At 38.8% G+C, this 20312-nt stretch overlaps 1 protein-coding gene across 3 annotated transcripts in view; it reads left to right on the top strand.

Moving 5' to 3' along the window:
* Window positions 1–20312, top strand: part of DOCK4 (dedicator of cytokinesis 4) — a 409136-nt gene that overhangs the window by 326650 nt on the left and 62174 nt on the right. For all 3 annotated transcript variants that reach the window (XM_026509569.4, XM_044387653.3, XM_026509577.4), the window contains 5 exons: window positions 6843–6918; window positions 8678–8778; window positions 9183–9241; window positions 15929–16077; window positions 17963–18048. In XM_026509569.4, the coding sequence (XP_026365354.3) occupies window positions 6843–6918; window positions 8678–8778; window positions 9183–9241; window positions 15929–16077; window positions 17963–18048 (471 nt within the window). The remainder of the gene's footprint in view (window positions 1–6842; window positions 6919–8677; window positions 8779–9182; window positions 9242–15928; window positions 16078–17962; window positions 18049–20312) is intronic.

The following is a 20312-nucleotide window of genomic DNA, read 5'->3' as shown; positions in this document are numbered from 1 at the left end:
ATATTCAATGGCAAAAATGTAAACCAAAAATAAATTTGACATTTTGTTCCTTATGCACACAGGCTCTGCTTAAGCTTCCTGAAAACCGTGACCACAATGTGCCTTTTTAAAATTAAACACCATCTCTCTACCTAAAAATCTCTACTCCATTTATGAAGATTCATGGTCCCACAAATGGGTAATAGACTTAGAAGTATAGATTCTGCTTTTGAGTAAACACATGATGTTCAAGATTTTTATCTACAGTGTTAACCAAACAGGAGCATGGGTTAGTTTAAGATGAGTGCTGTGTAATATATTTAAACAGAACGTACTCCCAAAGCAAATCCAAGAAAAAGGCCCTCACCTTTGTTAAATGCAGTGACATCATGCTCTCGCCGCTCAAGTCGGTGCTGAAAAGAAACGGGCACTGTTTTCCACTGGCGATGGCAAGTCCGACCTAATTTGGAGAGAGGTCTCCAGGGTCTGGTAGAGAACACCTGCCAAGTTGGAACAGACACTGCTCTCTGCTGTTGTGCTCCCTGCTCTCCTCCCCATGCAACCACCCTAGCCATTTCCCATTCAAATTAGGAAGTCATATGAGATTTTTCTTGCCTTAGGAATGCAGTATATTCCAGAAATAAGCCTTCAATGATTTCTGCTCTATCCATAAAAAATATTAGCCACTATAATATTAGTAGAAAAGTAAACTTCTGAAAGATGTTAAAGATATTGAAATATGTTAAAGAGCAGGGGCGCCTGGGTAGCTCGGTTGGTTGAGCATCCAACTCCTGACTTTGGCTCAGGTCGTAGTCTTGGGGTCATAGGATCAAGCCCTGCCTGGGCTCTGTGCTCAGCAGGGAGCCTGCTTCTCTCTCCCCCTTCCACTCCCCTCCCTACACTTGTGCGTGTGCGCACACGCTCTCAGTCTCTTGCTCTCTCGCTCTCAAATAAATAAAATCTTTTTAAAAATGTTAACATACATTGGGAAGAAAAACATACCACTTTGCTAAACTATGTAGAAACGGGTTGCAGGAGCCAGATCCACGTCTCTCAAGTTGACCACCTTTCTTCCATGGTGCTAAGTTTCTTAGACAAATATTTAATCAGGACCCCTCAAAGAGGCATTTCTACTCAAATTCCTTCTTTTACTACCCACTATGTACTTAATATGTGTCAAATTGATAGTAACTACCTGAGAAGTCACCACTGCCCTATCCTTGAACTCGGCTGAATAGCTCATCCCTCAAAATATGTATTCTTTGATGTGTTGGTCCTTACTTCCTGTGTTTTCAAGTAAGTTAAATGCCTTCAACTTTTATCTATAAACTATGTTGTCCCAAATTCTGTAGCCTCCCTGCTTTATGTGAAGTCCTACCAAAAGCTGTGACCAGACACGGTGATTAGTATGGTCTTGTGTTTATTTCCACCTGAATGTCTAATATCGGGGGACACGGTGAGTGTGTCCAGCCTGACGTGTGCAAGGATGAGACATGTGTCTCTCTTGCTTGTGTGCAAAGCTATACTGTGCCCGCTGTTAAGTTCTTGGTAGATGTTTCTGATGAGAACAACTGCTCAATTTGAGAAAGAAGGAACATAAGGGAGATGAAAATTAAGTACCAAAAATACAGGACACTTTGAGACAAGCTTCTCTCCACCCCCTTCCCATACACATTGCAAAATATAGTACAAAAATAAAGTCACAGCTTTATACATTTTCAAAGAGATAAATCTTATAACAGACTTGCTTACTGAGGAAAGTAAAACCTTCTGGCCTTACAGTTGAAATTTCAGGCCCTTATTTTGTTTATCTTGTTGGCTTCAAACATAATATACATTTTTCTCACCAAACACTGAATTATTTAGTTGACTATTATCTTCAACTAATTTAGCTTTTAAATGAGATCAGTGTAGCAAAGAGGGGATTTATGGAACTAAAGATTCTTAGGGAAGGTCATTCATTCATTTACTGACCCATGCATCCAACAAATCTTTTTCAGTGCCTAAAGTATAAAATAAATGTTATAAAAATAGAGCATGGTTCTTTGAAGATGTTTATGAGAAGAACTTTGTTCTGAACTGGGATTGGAAGGCTCTTTCATTAGGAAGTAAAACTTGAGCTGAAAGCCAAAACAGGAGTTAACAGGCAGACAGCAAAGGAAGAATGTTCTTATTAGCAGAAATAGCTTATACAAAGGCCCTGTGGTCAGAGTGAATACGGCACATTCAAGGAACTGAAAGACTGTTAGCGTGGCTGGAACATGAGGAGAGAAGGAACCAGTAATGATGAGGTTAGAATAAGAAGACAGGGTCCAAATATTAGGGAATAGAGAAACATTAAGAGAAACCAAAAAGGGACACCTGGGTGGCTCAGTTGGCTAAGCGTCTGCCTTTGGCTCAGGTCATGATCTCAGGGTCCTGGGATTGAGTATCACATGGGGCTCCCTGCTCAGCTGGGAATCTGCTTCTCCCTCTCCCTCTGCCCCTCCCCTGACTCATGCACGTGGACACTCTCTCTCTCTCTCAAATAAAATATAAAAAAAAGAGAGAGAGAGGGGCGCCTGGGTGGCTCAGTCGTTAAGCGTCTGCCTTCGGCTCAGGTCATGATCCCAGGGTCCTGGGATCGAGCCCCACATCAGGCTCCCTGCTCAGCAGGAAGCCTGTTTCTCCCTCTCCCACTGCCTGCCACTCCCCCTGCTTGTGTTCCCTCTCTTTCTGTCTCTCTCTCTGTCAAATAAATAAATAAAATCTTTAAAAAAAAAAAAAAAAGAGAGAGAGAGAGAGAAACCAAGAAGGACCAGTTAGAATCTTAATAAAGCAGTCCAGCTAAGATGCTGATGGCTTGAACAGGTAGATGGCAGTGAAGGTAGTAAGATCGATTTTGAGATCAAGATAACATAACTTGCAGATGACTGGATGTGGGTGACCGAGAAAAAATGGAAGATGGCCTTTAGAATTTTGGCCTGAACAGAAGGATGAATGGTGGTGCCCTTCACTTTGGTGGGGAAATACTGAGAGGAGCAGCTTTGGGGATGGGGAAGGTGAAGAATCTTAGGCGAACAAAAGTTTGAGATGCTGTTAGATATCCCAGTGGCAACATAGAAGAGGAAGCCACACCGATTTATGTGGAGCAGAGGGAAGAGGTTAGGGCTAGAGATGGGCAGTGAGGGTCACCAGCATGTGGATGATATTTGAAGCCATGGTCCCGAATGAGAGCACCTGGAAGAGAGTAGATTAAAATGAAAAAAATAGGACTGGGCTGTAGAACATGCTGCCATTTTAAAGGTCAGGACATGGAGAAACAGCTAGCAAAAGAGACTGAAAAGGAGCAGTCCATGATTTAAGATGAGAACCAGCAGAGTATAATGTCTAATGCATTAGAATCATCTGGTTGGGCCCCATCTGGAACTCACCAAGCCATCGGTGGTGGTAAAGCCCTGAAGTCTTATGAATCCTCCAGGTGATTTTGTCATGCACGGTAAAGTTTGAGGACCACTAGCTTAGATCAGTTCCCTTGATGGCCTTCCAGGATTTTCATCTGCCCCAAGTGTCATTGTGTTGATTTCTTCTGCCCCTATTAACCCACCAGGTTGTAGGAAAGTTGTTGTCCTCCATAATTAGAATTCCCTAGATTTTCAGTGTGTAAACATTAGTCTTGTTGATACCCAGTTTATCCACAAAGGTGCTTCTCCCAGTCCAGGTATAATTTGTGGAGGTGGGCTTTTGCTTAAGCACGTTATCAGGCCAAAGTAGTTTATGACAGACAAATTAGAATAGATGAGATTTCTAGAGCAGGGAGATAGCATTGCTTCAAAAATACTTTCTAAATGCCAGAATGAGGTGGCAGCTGAAAATCTTGAAGCAATAACTTTGATTTCCTGTGCACCAGTTCCTTTTTTATGTGTAAATTTTGTCATGCTGTGCCCGTAGATGAAGCTTCTCAGAAGTCATCCTTGTGTCTACACTTTGTGGCAGATATCAGTCATTTGACCATTTATAGTAACAGATTGCAAACCTTGCTTGGCTATTGAAGTGGAGTGCTGAGATTTGAAATGTCCTCACATTCAGAAACTGAGTCATGAGTCAAAGAATAAAACCAAAGGAGCCACCTGGTTTTGGAAAAATTGGGACAAGTAAAGAAAGATCCCTAAACATCACAGGTATCAGCTACAGCGAAGGAACAATGAAGTGTAAATGCCTTTAGCTGGCGTGGAGACCTGTGTGCCAGGATACTGACTTGGGGCTGAGTTACCGTAAAAAGCTCTGAGAGCTGCCTCCGTGACTTGGGCTGAATGTTGTAAGCATAAATGCAAAGCATTTGAAGTAGACTCATTTTAGGTCTTTCTAGTTCTGAGAAGTCTTATTTTTGGAGGTCTTACCTCTCAGCATATCAAACATATGGTTTAATATGGAGGACTCACTGGCTGACAATAAGGCCACAGGGGGGCTGCATGTTGTCCACCAGCACAGTTCAGGAATCTGTGGATTTTGTTTGTGCGTTTGGGACCCAGCCTATAAATAACAAATGGGTCATCTTGGCTGTGGAATAACCTTCTTACTTGGAAGGTTGAATGTGTTGGCTGTTTTCCAGGACATTCGGCCCAAGAGTCTAAATCCCAGATATGTCATGTTTCACTAGCCCTGGACGCTCTTGTTTCTGAACAGCAATCCATGCTACAGTTATGGGCCAGAAGGTGGTTTTTTTATGGGAAATTCAGGTGTGGTGGGACGGTGTGTATATCTCCATTGAATACCAAAGCAGAACGTTTGTGCTTAGAACCACGTTAAGGATGAACCACTTCCTTGCATAATATCATCCCATTTTCTGATGACTAAGCCTTAGTTTCATAATTTTAAGTTTTAGATGAACTATCTTGGGAATTTTAATGATTTCTTGATTTTGCTAGTGCCTATGGAAAATTGCCACTTTATACTGTTATTTGCAGGTGATTTATCTCTTTAATAGGATATTCACTGATGACATCTGCTGTTTGAGGGGGCTGGAGACACCTCAGGACGTTTCATTTTCAGAGGCTTTGCTTATACTTAACTTTCACAGTAAGATTCATTGAAAGATGTAACTGACATATATGAAGTGTACGTGCTTACTCATCATGGTGCAGCAGGTGCCCGAGAAATGGTGGTTTTCTTCTCTTTCCCTTTCTTTACCTTGAGCTATTCTCATTCAACCATCCAACCCCTTGGTCTCATTAATATTCTTCTATCCCAGGAGAAGGCTATCATAGTGAGTTTTCCAGGAGATAACAATAATGAACCTTTACGTCCTTCGAAGTCTATAAATATTCTTCTAATTAGTAAATATCCCTCTAGTCCAGGTTTTACCAATAGGATAATCAAGATGTGAAGTTGGTGGGATGTTTTGTGTCATTTTGTTTTATTTGCAGTCATAGAACTGTACCCCTAGATTCCAAATCCTGTGTTGAGAACTAGAGTCTCATCACATCACAAACACTTCATCGGGCCTGCATCTCAGCAAAGGCCAAGGAGGTTTTGAGTATCAACCATACGTGTGTGTGTGTGTGTGTGTGTGTGTGTGTGTGTGTGTATATATATATATACCATGAGTTTATAGTATTTTGAGGAATGGCCTGTGTTGTTTCAGTGTAATGCTGTCTGTAATATTAAATGAACCAACTAGCTATGCATTAAGTTTTGGATGTCAGTTCCTTGTTGCAAAAAGGAGCAGGTTTTGAACAAATTGTATAACTCTAGGATTAACCAAGAATGCTCCCCAAGTCCTTCTCTTTTCATCTCCGTAGCAAGCTACACATGGCTGCATATGTCCCCTTGTGAGGCTTTTCCTAGTTTCTCCAGCCCTGAGATGCCCCATCCCCTGAATTTCCTTCACACCCACTGGCAGTTTCACTCAGCTCAGTGCTGGGTTATAGACAATTTCACAGTCTGTAATTGTTTCTTTAGAGGCATTCTGTCAACGGGGGAGAGGGAGTCTGCCTTCCATAGCTCTTGCGTGCCCCCTAATACCTTAAACGGGAGAACAGAGAGAAGACCTCAAATAAATACTCAATATAGTCTATCATTTTATCCATTTCATCTTTGGGCTCCATTTCTTTTTCTAGTTTTTTTTTTTTTTTTGAAGTGTGGCTTTCTTCCATGTTAATCAAATATGGAATATTATATTTGGATTAATCATTTTGCTTTGTTCAGAAATTAATAAAAGCATTACAAAACACATTACAAAACATCAAGAGATTAATATATATCTGAGTCATATGAATTCATAGATCTGGGTATCATTTTACAAAGAAACCAACTTCAATGATTATTTTCGTTCTTTTTTTTTTTTTTTTTTTTTGGCCTGGTGTCCCTTTTTTCTGTTTCAAATATGAATTATCTAATATTGTTCCACATTGGGGGCACCTGGCTGGCTCAGTCGGTAAAACATGTGACTCAGGATCTGGAGGTCATGAGTTCAAGCCCCATGTTGGACGTACAGATTACTTTAAGGAAATTTTAAAAAGTTAGCACATGGTATTCAAATAATATTGTTCCACATGCTTCCTGAAGGTTTTCTTTTTTTTTTTTTTTTTAAGTTTTTATTTATTTATTTATTTATTTGGGGACAGTGGGTGGGGGAGCAGAAGGGGAGGGAAAAGGAGAGGGAAAGAGTCCCAAGCTGACCCCATGTCTGACCTGGGGCTTGAGCTCAGGACCCTGAGATCATGACCTGAGAAGAAACCAAAAGTTCGACATTTACTGACTAAGCCACCCAGGTGCCCCCTGAAGGTTTTCTTTTACCTTGTTTTTTATTCTTATCTAATAAATGATTTTCACTAATGCAAAGATTCTAACTTAAAATGTTCTTTTTTTTTTTTTATCACTAGCGTTATTATTACAACAGTCCTATACCTGTCTGATGCACTTCGTAAGAACTTCTTAAATGAAAACTTTGATTATAAGGTAAGTATCCATCTGGATGACTATTCTGCCTGAGCAGAAATCTTTTACCTTACACTTGAGAAACCTACCTAACGTACTTTCTTTCTCTTAATGATAGGAGAACATATTTATTCCACCTACCCTAAATTAATCTTGGGCTATATTAGTTTTCATGATGAATAATATTAGACGTTTTCATTATATTTGTGAACAAGTTAGGGCTATACTCATGCTTATCAAGCTAGTGGAAATCATAATGCTTAAGAGGAGGTAGTTCCTTGTTGTTACTATAAATTTTCATTCTTCTTTCTTGTACTGTCCTCGTGTGACAAAGGGAACGTAGAACATAGGTTTTTAAGACATTTTTTAAAACAGAGTTTATATGAAGAAAATGTTTACAAAGTAAATGCTTCAGTTCCTTTACTGCTCTATCATCACATTTTTTAGAATAAATTAATGAAAAGAAACAAAATGAAAGATTGGTAAAATTCTTTAAGGCAGAACTTTCTGTACATCTATAATATAATTTGATGTGCCTAAGAGTTCTTGGTATACTATTTTTTAAATGGAAAATGATAAATGGTAAGCAAAGATGGGCAGTGCCCTTTTTAGCTTCCCTTCTTAATGATGTTTTCGGGTTTTGGCATCTTTGTTGCTTATTCTTTTTAAATAACATTTTTCATATTCAACATTGAATAAACTGTCCCTATTGGATAACTAGAAAATACAAAAAAGCACAAATGAGTAAAAACCAATGGAATTTAAAGGTTACATACTATGTCTTTATATCACACCATATAATAATAATAAATATATGAAAATTTCATAATCACAACTCTACTTTTTAATATTCAGTTGTTTCTGCTATTTTATTCTCATAAATTACTCTTTCTATGTGCCTTCTTACAAAATGAAACTTGGCATATATGCTTAATTATGTTTTGGTTAAATATTTCTAAGTGGAATTATTGAGTTAAGGGCCATACCAATTATATTTGATGTCCTATATGTACACCAACCTGAAAGTATTGACTAAAATTCATATTTTGTGAAGTATCTGTTCTTGACTTTTGTTCATTATTTTGCTTGATCTTACATTTTTTGTTTGCAAGAGCTCTTTATATATAAATGATATTAATTCTTCAGTGTTTCTCCTTATTATTTCTAATTTTACTTGGTGTCCGTGAAGAAGTAGTTTCCATCCATTATGTCATGTTTTTGGTTAAGTTTATTTCTGGGAATTTTATTCTGATCTCTTTCTGGTGCTGTTTTTGGTATAAGAAACCTTAAACTCAAAAGATTTGTCTGGGCAGGGAATTTTTATATACTGTCTGAATTTAAAGCAATTAGCATATCCAGAAACGTGTATGCCTTTTTTTTTTTTTAATTCTCCATTAAAAGGAGTTCCAAAAATGAATTCTCACAGGAACAAAATAACCCAACTTATACCTCAGCTTCCATGGAGATACTCAGACGTAAGAGAAACAAAACATCTAACATATACCAGAGAGCACTGAAGCAGTATACAAATAGATAGTATTTATTTGTTTTCCTTCTTTGTTACAGCAGATTTCAAACATATGTAAAAGCAGAGAGAATAGTGGGAGGAACCCCCATGTACCCACCCAGATTCGACTATTATCCACACAGGGCCTATCTTACTTCAACTGAACCCCCATTCCCCTTACCCCTTTTGAAGCAAATCCAAGATACCGTGTCACTTAATCTGTAAATATTTTTTGTAACGCTATAGCATTTAAATATTTTATTCTCGTTTCAGATTTGGGATTCCTACTTTTACCTTGCGGTCATTTTTATAAACCAGTTGTGTCTGCAGTTAGAGATGTTCACACCTTCCAAAAAGAAAAAGGTGTTAGAAAAGTAAGTGTATAATTGGGTGGGGATATGAGGCAAATGAAATGTTGTGCCTTTAACAGGGTGTTTATTCAAAAGATTCGTAAATCAGATGTCCATAACCAGAAATGACAATGGAGAGGCAATGAGCAAGAGGACAAGAAGCAATCTTTTCTGGAAATTTTGAACTTAGGCTTTTTTTATTGGGGGGGGTGCTCCGTCTTTCAGGAATCAATATATTATAGAAGCAAATAAATTAGAGAACAAATCTGTTTTATTAGAGGATTTATACAAGGACTTGCATTAGAAGCGTCAAGACATCTACATTAAACATCTTTAATACAAACATAGTGTCTTTTAATTCAGAAGAGGCACAAATACTTCTTTGTTTTGAAGGATCTGTATCAGGTTTGCTTTTTGTTTTATTTCAGGTATGGTGACATGCGTGTCACAATGGGTTGTGAAATTTTCAGCATGTGGCAAAACTTAGGTAAGTGATGGAAAGAGAAGCCACCTCCATTGTACAGTTTGTCACTGTACTTTTAAGTGTATAAATGAAGAAGGTAATTTACCAGTGAAAGTGTTTGAAACCAAATGTTTAAATCAGTAAAGTCATCCATAGAAAGTAATTGGTATTTTGGCATTGAATGTGGTCATAACTAATTTTTTTAATTGGTATCTGAAAAATCGCCTTACCTTTGTGTGTTTCATTATTAATGAGTGATAAATTTTATAATCTAGCATTGCCCCAGTAATACACACGTTTTTAGCCATGAGCTAACCTTTCATAATTTGGGATTGTAACAACTCAAAATTTCTAGAACTCTGAAGTGAGTCTATGAATCATAACAGATTTAGAATTAACTTCATGAAACATTACCTTGTGCACCAGTACTCTTAAAAACTTAACACCACGGACCTATATCATAAAGAGTATAGACAAAGGATTCTAAACCTCTGCAGTTGCTAAGAAACTATTAGATTCAATTTTGTTAATCCGACACAGCAGGTAGAGCATACTACTCCAGCAAATTGATGACCCAGACCTGGTTGCGTGGAAAAGAATAATATTTGGAAAATAAATTGTTTTACAATCTCATTGGCATAGGGTTTCTTTCTAGAGATGCCAGCTTATTTAATTCTGTATGCTAACTATGCAAGTTTATAGTATTCATTTACTATTACCGCATTGCAAACTTCTTGTGATTCATTAAAGTGATGGGCCTATTTGAAATGAATATGTAATGATCTAAAAGTATCTTTTCTCTTGGGCTCATCCGAGCACAACTTGGAAATGGCAGGATTTGTTTTCTGTAAATGAAAGTAGAACCATTATCGTTTTATTTCAGTTTATTTACAGAGTGATTTTTGACCAGGATCTGTATATATACATGGCAATATTCATAGCAATTTGAGGAAAAGCCTTGTTAATATATAATTGAGCCAGCGTTCCGTGCTTGCTGGTAATTTCAGGAAGAAAAAAAAAAGAGTTAGCGTCTTGAAAGCAACCTCCAACTGTCTAAGGCCAGCCAGGAGAAGTCCATGATCGTCTTTAGATTCAACTCAAAAATAGCATTAGTTTGTCTTATTTGAAGAGTACTCTTTTCAGTCTTTATGTTTTGTTCATTCTTTGTGTTGTTTTTCGAAGCGCTGTGGTGTCCATATTACATTTGGCATTAATGTAACAAGATGTTATTAGTATGTCAGTACTCTTTGGAACATTGGTTCTCAAATAGGCCAGCAGCACTAGCACCTGGGAGCTTGTGAGAAATGTAAATTAGCTGGCTGCACCCCAGACCTACTGAAACAGAATCACCGAGAGAGTGGAACACAACTGAGTTTTCACAGGCTCCCTAGGTGGTTCTTGACTAAGGACTGAAAAGCACTGCTTTAGATACTCTCCCCTTTCTCTGTTTTCCCGGCCCTAGAGGCTAGCTCTAGCTCCTTTCTGGCACTCTGTTAGAAAAGGCTCATTATACTCAACTACGAATTCCCAGCATGACATAGTTCAAATGCAGGGTGAGTGTAAATTTTCACTCCATTCCTTGGTTTTTTGCACTATTTCCCTAGAGTTGTATCCTGACTTCTCTGAGACTTCCAAACCTTATAAGGTGAATTTTAAAGGTCACTGCTATTGTGCAACAACTAGAATGGGAAAATGTTCAGAAATGTTGAAACCTCTCTTCCAACATGTATTTTTACAAAATGATAAGAAAAATTAAGTATTCAGAGTACTGTTTTAACACCCTCATAGACCTTAAGTCAGCTTGTTACTTAGGAATATGAAAATCTATTTGTTATAATTTGGTTTACCTATAAATATGTCACGTTGAGTATTTTGAATGCTAAAGAAGAATTTATTCAGATAATTATAGATGTGCATTTCTTAATGGAACAGGCCAATAAATTCAATTTAACATAGTTCATGAAACACTGGATATGTGCAAGTTATTTGGAGATATATAAGAAAAAATGGCCCATACCTGTACAGAGCTTAGTTTTTAAATCTCCTATTTTAAACTTTTTGTCCAATTTCTGTGGAACAAGAAAATCTTGATAAAAACAAATCATCATGTTTTAGTAAAGCAAGTAAGCTTTATGACTTCAGAAATCAAGAGCCTCAGTAGTTCTTAGTAGATATAAAAAAAAAACCACTAACTTTTAGAAAATAAATTGCGAAGAGGAAATAATGCTCAGAGTAACTGGATACGTTTTTTGCCACTTGAACTACCCAGCTGGTCTAATACACAAACACAAATTTTACTGAACAGTATTTTTAAATCAGATGTTGGTCATCCGTACTTACCTAGAAGTGTGGAAACTCTTGCGTATGCTAGAAGCAGGTTGGTTTTTCGCTTCTGTTGAGAACAAGGAATAAAGGGTGCATGTAATTGAATCTACTTTTAAGCACAGAGCTGTACGATTTTCGGATCTGATCATTATATTCCCTAGATTTACCTTTGAGCAACGGATCATATAGTAATTATAGGTTTAATTTTTTGAGGCACTACCATACTGTGTTCCACAGTGACTGCACCCTTTTACATTCCCATTAATAGTCCACTAGGGTTCCAGTGTCTCCACATCCTTGCCAACACTTCTTCTTTTCTTCTCTCTCTCTCTCTTTTTTTTTTTTTTTTTTTTTTTGAGAGAGAGAGAGAAAGAGCGCGTGCCTGTGTGTGTGAGCTGGGGGGTGGGTGGAGGGAGGTGGAGCAGAAAGAGAGGAAGAGAGAGAATCTTAAGCAGGCTCCACGCCCAGCACAGAGCTTGATGTGGGGCTCGATCCCACAACCCTGAGATCATGACCTGAGCTGAAATCAAGAGTCAGATGCTTTTTTTTTTTTTTAAAGATTTTATTTATTTATTCGACAGAGATAGAGACAGCCAGCGAAAGAGAGAACACAAGCAGAGGGAGTGGGAGAGGAAGAAGCAGGCTCATAGCGGAGGAGCCTGATGTGGGGCTCGATCCCATAACGCCAGGATCACGCCCTGAGTCGAAGGCAGACGCTTAACCGCTGTGCCACCCAGGCGCCCCAAGAGTCAGATGCTTAACTGACTGAGCCACCCAGACTGAGCCACCCAGGCACCCCTCTTTTTTTTTTTTTTTTTTTTGACACTAACCATCCTAACAGGTGTGGGGTGACATTTCCTTGTGGTTTTGAGGAGTAAAGACCAAGTAGTGAAAAGTAAATACCTTTTCTTAAATGTATTGTTCCTCAGTATTTTCATTTCCAAGTGGAAGGACTAACAATGCCCTGTCAAGAGAAGGGGGGAAGCATAAATTTTCCCCCAAAATTTTATACCTTAGTACTATGCTTACAAGAATAGTCTACAAAGAAAGAGTCTAGTCTTGACTCCTGTGTCCCATCTTTGGCATTCACTGTGCTTCAAGGTTAAGTTTTTTCTTGCTATTTTTAGTTGAACTAACATTCTGACTAACTATAAAGTGGGCTCTTTTTTCCACATTTGCAAACACAGCGTCTTGTAACTGCCGTAGAAAAATCAATACTTCCCTAACAGGCTGTTCTGTGCCCATAAATATAAAACTCCAGCAGCCCAAGTAGCAGATGCCCTAAATACTTCAAAACAAGACCATGTGGCTGACAATTAGAGATGGGGAAAGTACACTAAATCTTCAGTTTAAAAAGAAATCACTTAAGTAAAGTTTATTTTGCTGTTGTCATACATAGCTCAAAATTTTGCTTTGCTGATTGGGGAGGAATTAAGTTGTCTGTGGTGAAACCTTGTTCAGGTTTTTGCAGGTTCTGTGTTCCCAAACTATGTTTTCAGCAAGTTAGGCTATCATCATGCTTTCTTGCACAGTGATTTAAAAGTAGTTGTGGCCTGTCTACTGTCAGGAGAAAATCAGGCTATAAAATGTAGTGTATGGACTTTGTTTGGATTATGTTTGAAAGAAACCAACTGTAAAAGACGTGTTTTAGGACAATCAGGGAAATTTTAATATACGCTGAATTTTAGATTAAGGAATTGTGTGCCTTTGTTAGAGGTAATAAAGGCATTGTGAATATATATATATTCCTACCTGTTAAAGATGCTTACTGATTTGTGTACAAGTAAAGTGATATGATGTCTCAGCCTTGCATTTAAGTACCCTAGGGGGAAGAAAAATCATTGGGGTGATAGGTGAAACAAGATTGGCAAAAATGTTGATAATCGTTGAAGCTAGATGATGGGTATGTGGGGATTTGTTTTAGTATTCTTTATAAATTTGTGTACCTGTAAGATTTTTCATAGTAAAAAAATCTTTTATTGAAGTATAATTAGCATACAGTGTTCTATTAGCTTCAAGTATACACCATAATGATTCAACAATCCTGTACCTTACCCAGTGCTCACCAGGATAAATGTAGTCCTTATCTGTCACCAAACAATGCATAGTAAAACCTTTTTAAAGGAAGAAAATCAGGTTGTAAGGTGTCTATAAATAGAGATTTTTTTTACAAAGAGATTCAAAAATACTCAGGGAAACAGTGATAAATAAAATAAGTGCATGTTAATGATGTTCTTTAGAGAGGCCAAAGGATGCCGGGCGCAGGAAAGATTATAAACAAAGATCATAGTGTAGCAGGTCTGAATCTCCTTTCAACAGGCAAGGGAGGACTGTTGGGGCTGGCAGGAAATTCCATTTTATTTTGCCTTTCTTGCCACTTCTTTCGCCCCTTCCCCACACATACCCAAAAGCTGTACAAAGATTTGGTATCTTACACAGTCTCAGAACTGTGGGGAGGCCCTCCTGGTTCTTGGTCATGTGTCAAGGTGACCTTTGTCCTGCGGTCATGGTCCCTTCAATGTGTGGCTCTGTGGGCGTGGGGGTACAGCATCTGTGGTGGACCTGGACCCCCAGCAGCTGTCCCCTAGGGGCAGGCTCATGGACTGGATGTAAGGCCTGCTCACCTCAGGCTGGGCCGGAAGTCTCCTTCCCCCATTTCACTCTCCCCCCTCTCTTGTCAGGCTATCTTGAATAAGCATTGAGTGGGTTAGGCTTTTACAAATGACAGTAAGAGTGATTGAGTTCAGATTGCTTCTGCTTTCTGCCCTGACAAAAATAACCGAGGAAAGCAATTGCAAAAGCTGGCTGCTAGTTCCCCGCTTGAAGTGTGTATGTTGGAAGGATGGGGGAGATACAGGGAGAAGAACTGTGGATTGATGTTTCTCTATATTCTGCCACAGTGAGTTTGTTGGTCTTGAAAGGATTCATTCTTTTGGAGGAAAATACACAAGGTTAGATTAATAGAGAAGTTTCTTCTGATGAGTAAGAAGGAGGTGTTCTTGTTCAGATGAGGAGAACTAAGGAGTCCCTTGGGAGAGATCAAATTATACCTGGGACACAAAGGTAGGAAAGCAAAAGGAATTCTAAGCCAAGTTTATCCCTCACACGTAAAGGTAGAAAAGAATAGCAAGGGGGAAACTATCTTCCTTCATGAAACAAGCTCTCTTCTGCCCAGCTTCCGGACCTGTTCTTTGGGTTTTAAATGGATGCTTTAAGTGTCATATGCTTTCAGCTACCATGTTCAAGGTTAGCACTTGAGAAATAATGTGCTTTCCATTGCATGCAGTATTCTTATTACCGAAGTAAAACTCTGAGATTTAACACAGACGATTAGTGTAATGGATGGAACTCAACACTCACCTGCTCGATGAAATCATCGGCGTCCATCCCACCCTCTACCTTCCTTTTCAATGAAGCATCAGTACTATACTTTGTGTACTTTGGTAATACACCATTTTGAGTTCACTGTTGTTATGTGTCATCTTCTTAGAAAATTGTTACATTCTTTTTTTGGATTACCATTTAGTTTTTTATTTAGGCTATGTGTTTATTATGTTTAAAAACATAAGAAAATTTATATGATGCAGGGACCACTTTTTTTCATATATAAAAATTGACTCGGGGCGCCTGGGTGGCTGAGTCGTTAAGCGTCTGCCTTCGGCTCAGGGCGTGATCCCGGCGTTCTGGGATCGAGCCCCACATCGGGCTCCTCTGCTGGGAGCCTGCTTCTTCCTCTCCCACTCCCCCTGCTTGTGTTCCCTCTCTCGCTGGCTGTCTCTCTCTCTGTCAAATAAATAAATAAAAATCTTTAAAATAAAAAATTGATTCTTACCACCCAGAGATAACCTTCGTGGTTAACATTAGGGGATATAATCTTCTTGACTATTATATAAGCTTTTTTTTTTTTTCTTTAACGAAAGAGGTAACTGTCCATACTGTATTATACCTTGCTTTTTCAGTTAATTCTGTTGAAAAGCTTTGCCTGTCATCCTCCCTAAACCTCAGTTTTAGTGATTGCATAAAAATTTTAATGCGTGACTGCGTAAAAGTATACATAACCAATTCCTGATGATTTAACTTCTGGTGTCATTTTAATTTGTCATTTTTAATTTGTGGTGTAATTTTTCATGGTATCTTAGAGCTTTTTGTTAAACTGTGAAAAAGTAAATCCATAGGTTTTTAATAAAAAATGATTGAGAAATATTAATCAACATATGGAAATTTACTGTTTATATATCTGCTTAGGGAAATACTTTCTTGCCTGGAGAGACAACTATCATTGAATATACTTGTGGCGATCATTTAAAATAAATGTAATAATATTAATTTTCCGAAATCCTACTAAGATTAAATATCCTTAAAACTCAAATGTTTTATTCCATTTAGGAGAGCACAAGCTGCATTTTATTCCTGCCTTGATTGGCCCTTTCCTAGAAGTGACCTTGATACCCCAGCCAGATCTCCGGAACGTCATGATTCCTATTTTTCATGACATGATGGACTGGGAGCAGAGGCGGAGTGGCAATTTTAAACAGGTAGGCGGAGGAGTTTCTCAGAGCAGTTCTCCTCGAGCATCTCTAGTTACCAGAGTCAACTCCGAGTTGGGAAAGAAGCACCGAGCCAGCTGTCAAGGGACTTAGATTCCAGCTTCACCTGCCTTCTCCCGTTCATGTGGCCTTGGTCGCCTCTCCACTGCATGTTCCCCTGAGCCTCTGGGGAAGCTCTAATATTCCATTTCAGCTGAGAAAGTCTGTGATTTCCAGGGTCTCTGTGAAGAGCTGGCAGAGACTTGATCTGTTCCCAGTCAGACACAACCCAGACGAATCAGAAGGCTAACGATTCTTAAAACCGTTGACCTCTCTGTGGTCTGCACGTGGCATTTGGGAATGGCTTAGTTTTGAGCATCTGATGCACAGTATGGTCTATTGCTTTTTGCTTGAAGTGTTGATAATTAATTTAAACGGGAAAGCAGTGGAAATTCTTGCAACGAAGATTCCTAGATGAGTCTATTATTTCTCATTGACAGCTCCGCTCCAGTTTTGGGGAGAATAGATGTTTTTATTGCAAAACCAGATTACATAAGAAATCAGCTGCTTTTGCCATGCCAGGTCACTCAAGTTGGAGACAGTAGCCTCCTTTCTGTTCACGTAGTCACCTCACTGACCTGCATGCAGTCACCTGTGTGAAGGATCTGCCCCCACCCTTCATGCTTCTCCAGATAAAGCCTTTCTCAAACTTTAGGAGTGATTATCAACTGTACAAGTGAGTGGATCACATACACAGAACCCTCCTCCTGCCAGAAGCATGGCATTTCACCTGTATCAATATCTCAATGTAAGAAAGCTAGTAAGTGAATGGAAGGCTATTTTAAAATTGTACCTGCGTTGCAGGGGAGGGGACCCACTCTCCTTCCCTTTGGTCTCCATAGCCTTCTTAGAATCTGATTCAAAGGAATAACTGAGCTTAGTCCTTTGACAATGTCAGATATCCCTCCCAGCGTGTAGTTCTCTCTGGCCATGCAGGGCTGTTTCATTTTCTGTCTGCCTCAGATAGATGAAGGGATATTTCTGCTTTCCTGATATTCAAGGCCCAGAGGATTTCCATTCTTGAAGATATAAATGTTTTGACTGCAGTTTTTCAGGAAATATGTCCTTTCTGTCTCATGTAGCTTATTGCTGACTTAGAATATTTCTATGGCTCTACCATCTGTACGTGGATAAGGCAAGTTCTCAACTTGAGCAAAGGTTTAGTGCAACCTCAAACTGTTTTGGGAAAGAAAATAGATACAAAACACATCAGAGATTTAAATTAATGTCTGTGGGTATGTTACTTTGCTAATGTTCCTACACATCTAGTGATTTAAAAAAAAAAAATAAGCAGGACTTGCCAGTTTTTATAGCTCTTAAAAAAGTTCAAATGTTTTTTTTTTTTTTTAAGATTTTATTTTTTATTTATTCGACAGAGATAGAGACAGCCAGCGAGAGAGGGAACACAAGCAGGAGGAGTGGGAGAGGAAGAAGCAGGCTCATAGCGGAAGAGCCTGATGTGGGGCTCGATCCCATAACGCCGGGATCACACCCTGAGCTGAAGGCAGACGCTTAACCACTATGCCACCCAGGCGCCCCAAAAAAGTTCAAATGTTTAAGCTGGGCTGCAAGCATTTGTGTTTGAGTCAACAAACAGATGTTTTTGGTGGCAGCAAATGATACCCCTCTGGGAGTTTGAAGTCACGTTGTTCCATCTAAATTAGCCCCCTAGAATTCCAAGGGGGTGTCTGCTATTAACCACAGCTTATGATAATGTTGTTTTCACAAAATTTACCGTGGTTTTTTTCCCTTGCAGATATAAACACGTTTCAGTTTACCTAGAGATCCCACTTGTGAAGGGGAGGAAAGGGAGTAATATTTGGGTATGTTTCAGGTGGAAGCCAAGCTAATTGACAAACTGGATAGCCTGATGTCCGAAGGCAAAGGGGATGAAACATACCGCGAGCTCTTCAACAGTATGTGAGTAATATGTGTATCTCCAGTCGATTCCATTCAGAGGATTTGGTGTCATTGCTTAGCGGCTGAACGCTGCAAAGACAGCCTGGGTCTCACAGGAGTGCTTTGTCTTTGTGGAGTGTGAAATAAAGGATAATTGCCTAACTCTGGTGAATGGATCTTATTATCTTGATGGTTAGACCCGTCTTCTTATTTGAATCTCTGATTAGGTCGGGTCACTTGTGTTATGTAACAAATCTCACTCTTTTCAAGCCTAAGAATTAAAGCTGGGGCTGCAAGATAATGATTTTAAGTAGGGTTAAAAGTGGGAGAAGGGGGGGGACAGTGGTGTGGTTATCGCATTCGTGTGCAGTGCCTTCCAAAGCAAGATATCCTTGGCTGATGTGTTGATGGGGAGTCTAACCCAGCTGACATCTGTTTTTCATTACTTGATCTGATTCATCGATACGGATTGCTCACTCAGCATTATTAATTGCTTTCTGAATGTTTCTTAATGGAATATCACAGAAGCAAGTCGTTTTTCATAAATTCTGTGATTTGGATTCAGATGGAAGCTAGAATGACAAAGGACTTAAGGGGATGTTGAAGTTGTCCTTCCCAATAGGGTGTGATCGCAGTCCAGGGTGAATTGCTTACACCAAGTTTCCATCACTGTGTGAGATGGCCAGAGAGGACATGTGAGAGTGTCTTAGTCCTTTAGGATTTTGATTCTAACACTTGTTTTCTCTACAGTTTTCTACGGATCTTAGCCGTTTCAGTCCTAGTATATTGATAAAGTGTTTCTTTTTGAAGACAAGACTAGCTCATTGTGCCTGGAAAATGTTTTCTGTTCTTTCAGAAGTACAGAAATCATTCAGCAATACATGTTTCTGTCACAGAATACGCTCTACCTTGTACGTGTGCCCAAACGTGACGTCAAACTATCAATGCTCCAGAACTGGTAGCCAAACACCGAGTTGTATGCTTCGTTTTATGATCGTTAATTTAGAAAAGTAGATAGATTAGTATCCAGGTTTAGAAAGCATAAGCATTATTAATGACTGAGAGCTTTCAACTTGCCTCATTCAAAATCATCCCTGAACCTTTTAAGAAAATTGCATTCAAAGGAAAAGCCAAGAAGGGGTCTACAGATTTCTTGGGATGGTGGTGGGTGATGATAAAATACATTCTTTGTACTGACTCCTGAACAAAACCATTTTCTTCTGATACTGTAATTAAACTGGAACTTTTAGTAATTATTCACCAAGCCCTCGTTCATTCTAGTGTACAAAGCGTCTGTGTTTCATGACAGCTGGAGTTTAGCAAGAACTCTGATTAAAACCTCATCCAGTGCAATAAATTGCCTTTGAAAACTGCTCTCATTTCAGTTACTAGTCCTTGGTTTGAACAAAGAACTAAAATGAGAAAGCACTCAGTGAAATGAATCTCTTGAGATTTGTGATTATTTATAATAAATTCACAAGATTAATAAATACATCATTTTATAGTGCCTCTTATCTACTTTAATAAAGGCCTATAGCTTGCAATTTGGATTGCTTGTGTATAAATGGGGCTTTGAAATAGAAGATGTACCTTGACATTAGAATCAAACCAGTAATTAATATATTAAGCCTCTATAGTTCAGACTGTTTTAAGGTGCCTGATTCATTCAATGGAGATTATTTTTCTTTTGTGATTTTTAGCATATTATTAGAAATGTTACTATAAATATTTTTCTTTCATGCTTTTCTCATCAGCATATTGAGATTAAATAAAACCTAAAGTGATAATTAAATATCATTACTACCTGGGCTCAGAAAAGAAAGTGAAAAGCTAACTGTATTTCAGAAAACAATGAAATGCTTCTTTGGCAATAGAAGTCACCATGACTTAGTATAAGCACAGTGAGTCACTGTGCACATTATGAATGAGGAACACGTGCCGGTATGCTACAGATTCTCATTTGTTCTCTCTAGTTCATGTCTAAAACTTCTTCAGATTTGTTCAGAAGCTGAAAGTAGCTTCCTGCTTCCTGAAAATGTAGGAGTTGCCCAAATAGCCTCCTTAGAAGGAGACTTGAAATCTGTGTATTGGTTTCCTTCCTAAGAGCTTGCTCACCTTTCCCCCCCTCCCCCAACATTATCTTCATGGACCCATACTCCGTCTTTTTGAAATAAGGAGGAGTCAGGATTGATTATTTGCGATAAAGCTGAAATTATAGATCATAGACAGCAGTGTGATATCTGCAGCACAGAGTGTCAGCACTAAGCTGCTTCCCCTTGCTCTGC

The sequence above is a fragment of the Ursus arctos genome, unplaced genomic scaffold, assembly GCF_023065955.2.
Source record: "Ursus arctos isolate Adak ecotype North America unplaced genomic scaffold, UrsArc2.0 scaffold_3, whole genome shotgun sequence".
In the NCBI taxonomy this organism is placed as follows: Eukaryota; Metazoa; Chordata; class Mammalia; order Carnivora; family Ursidae; genus Ursus; species Ursus arctos.
Note: the sequence above shows the minus strand (reverse complement) of the source record. Positions and strands in the feature narration are given on the sequence as shown.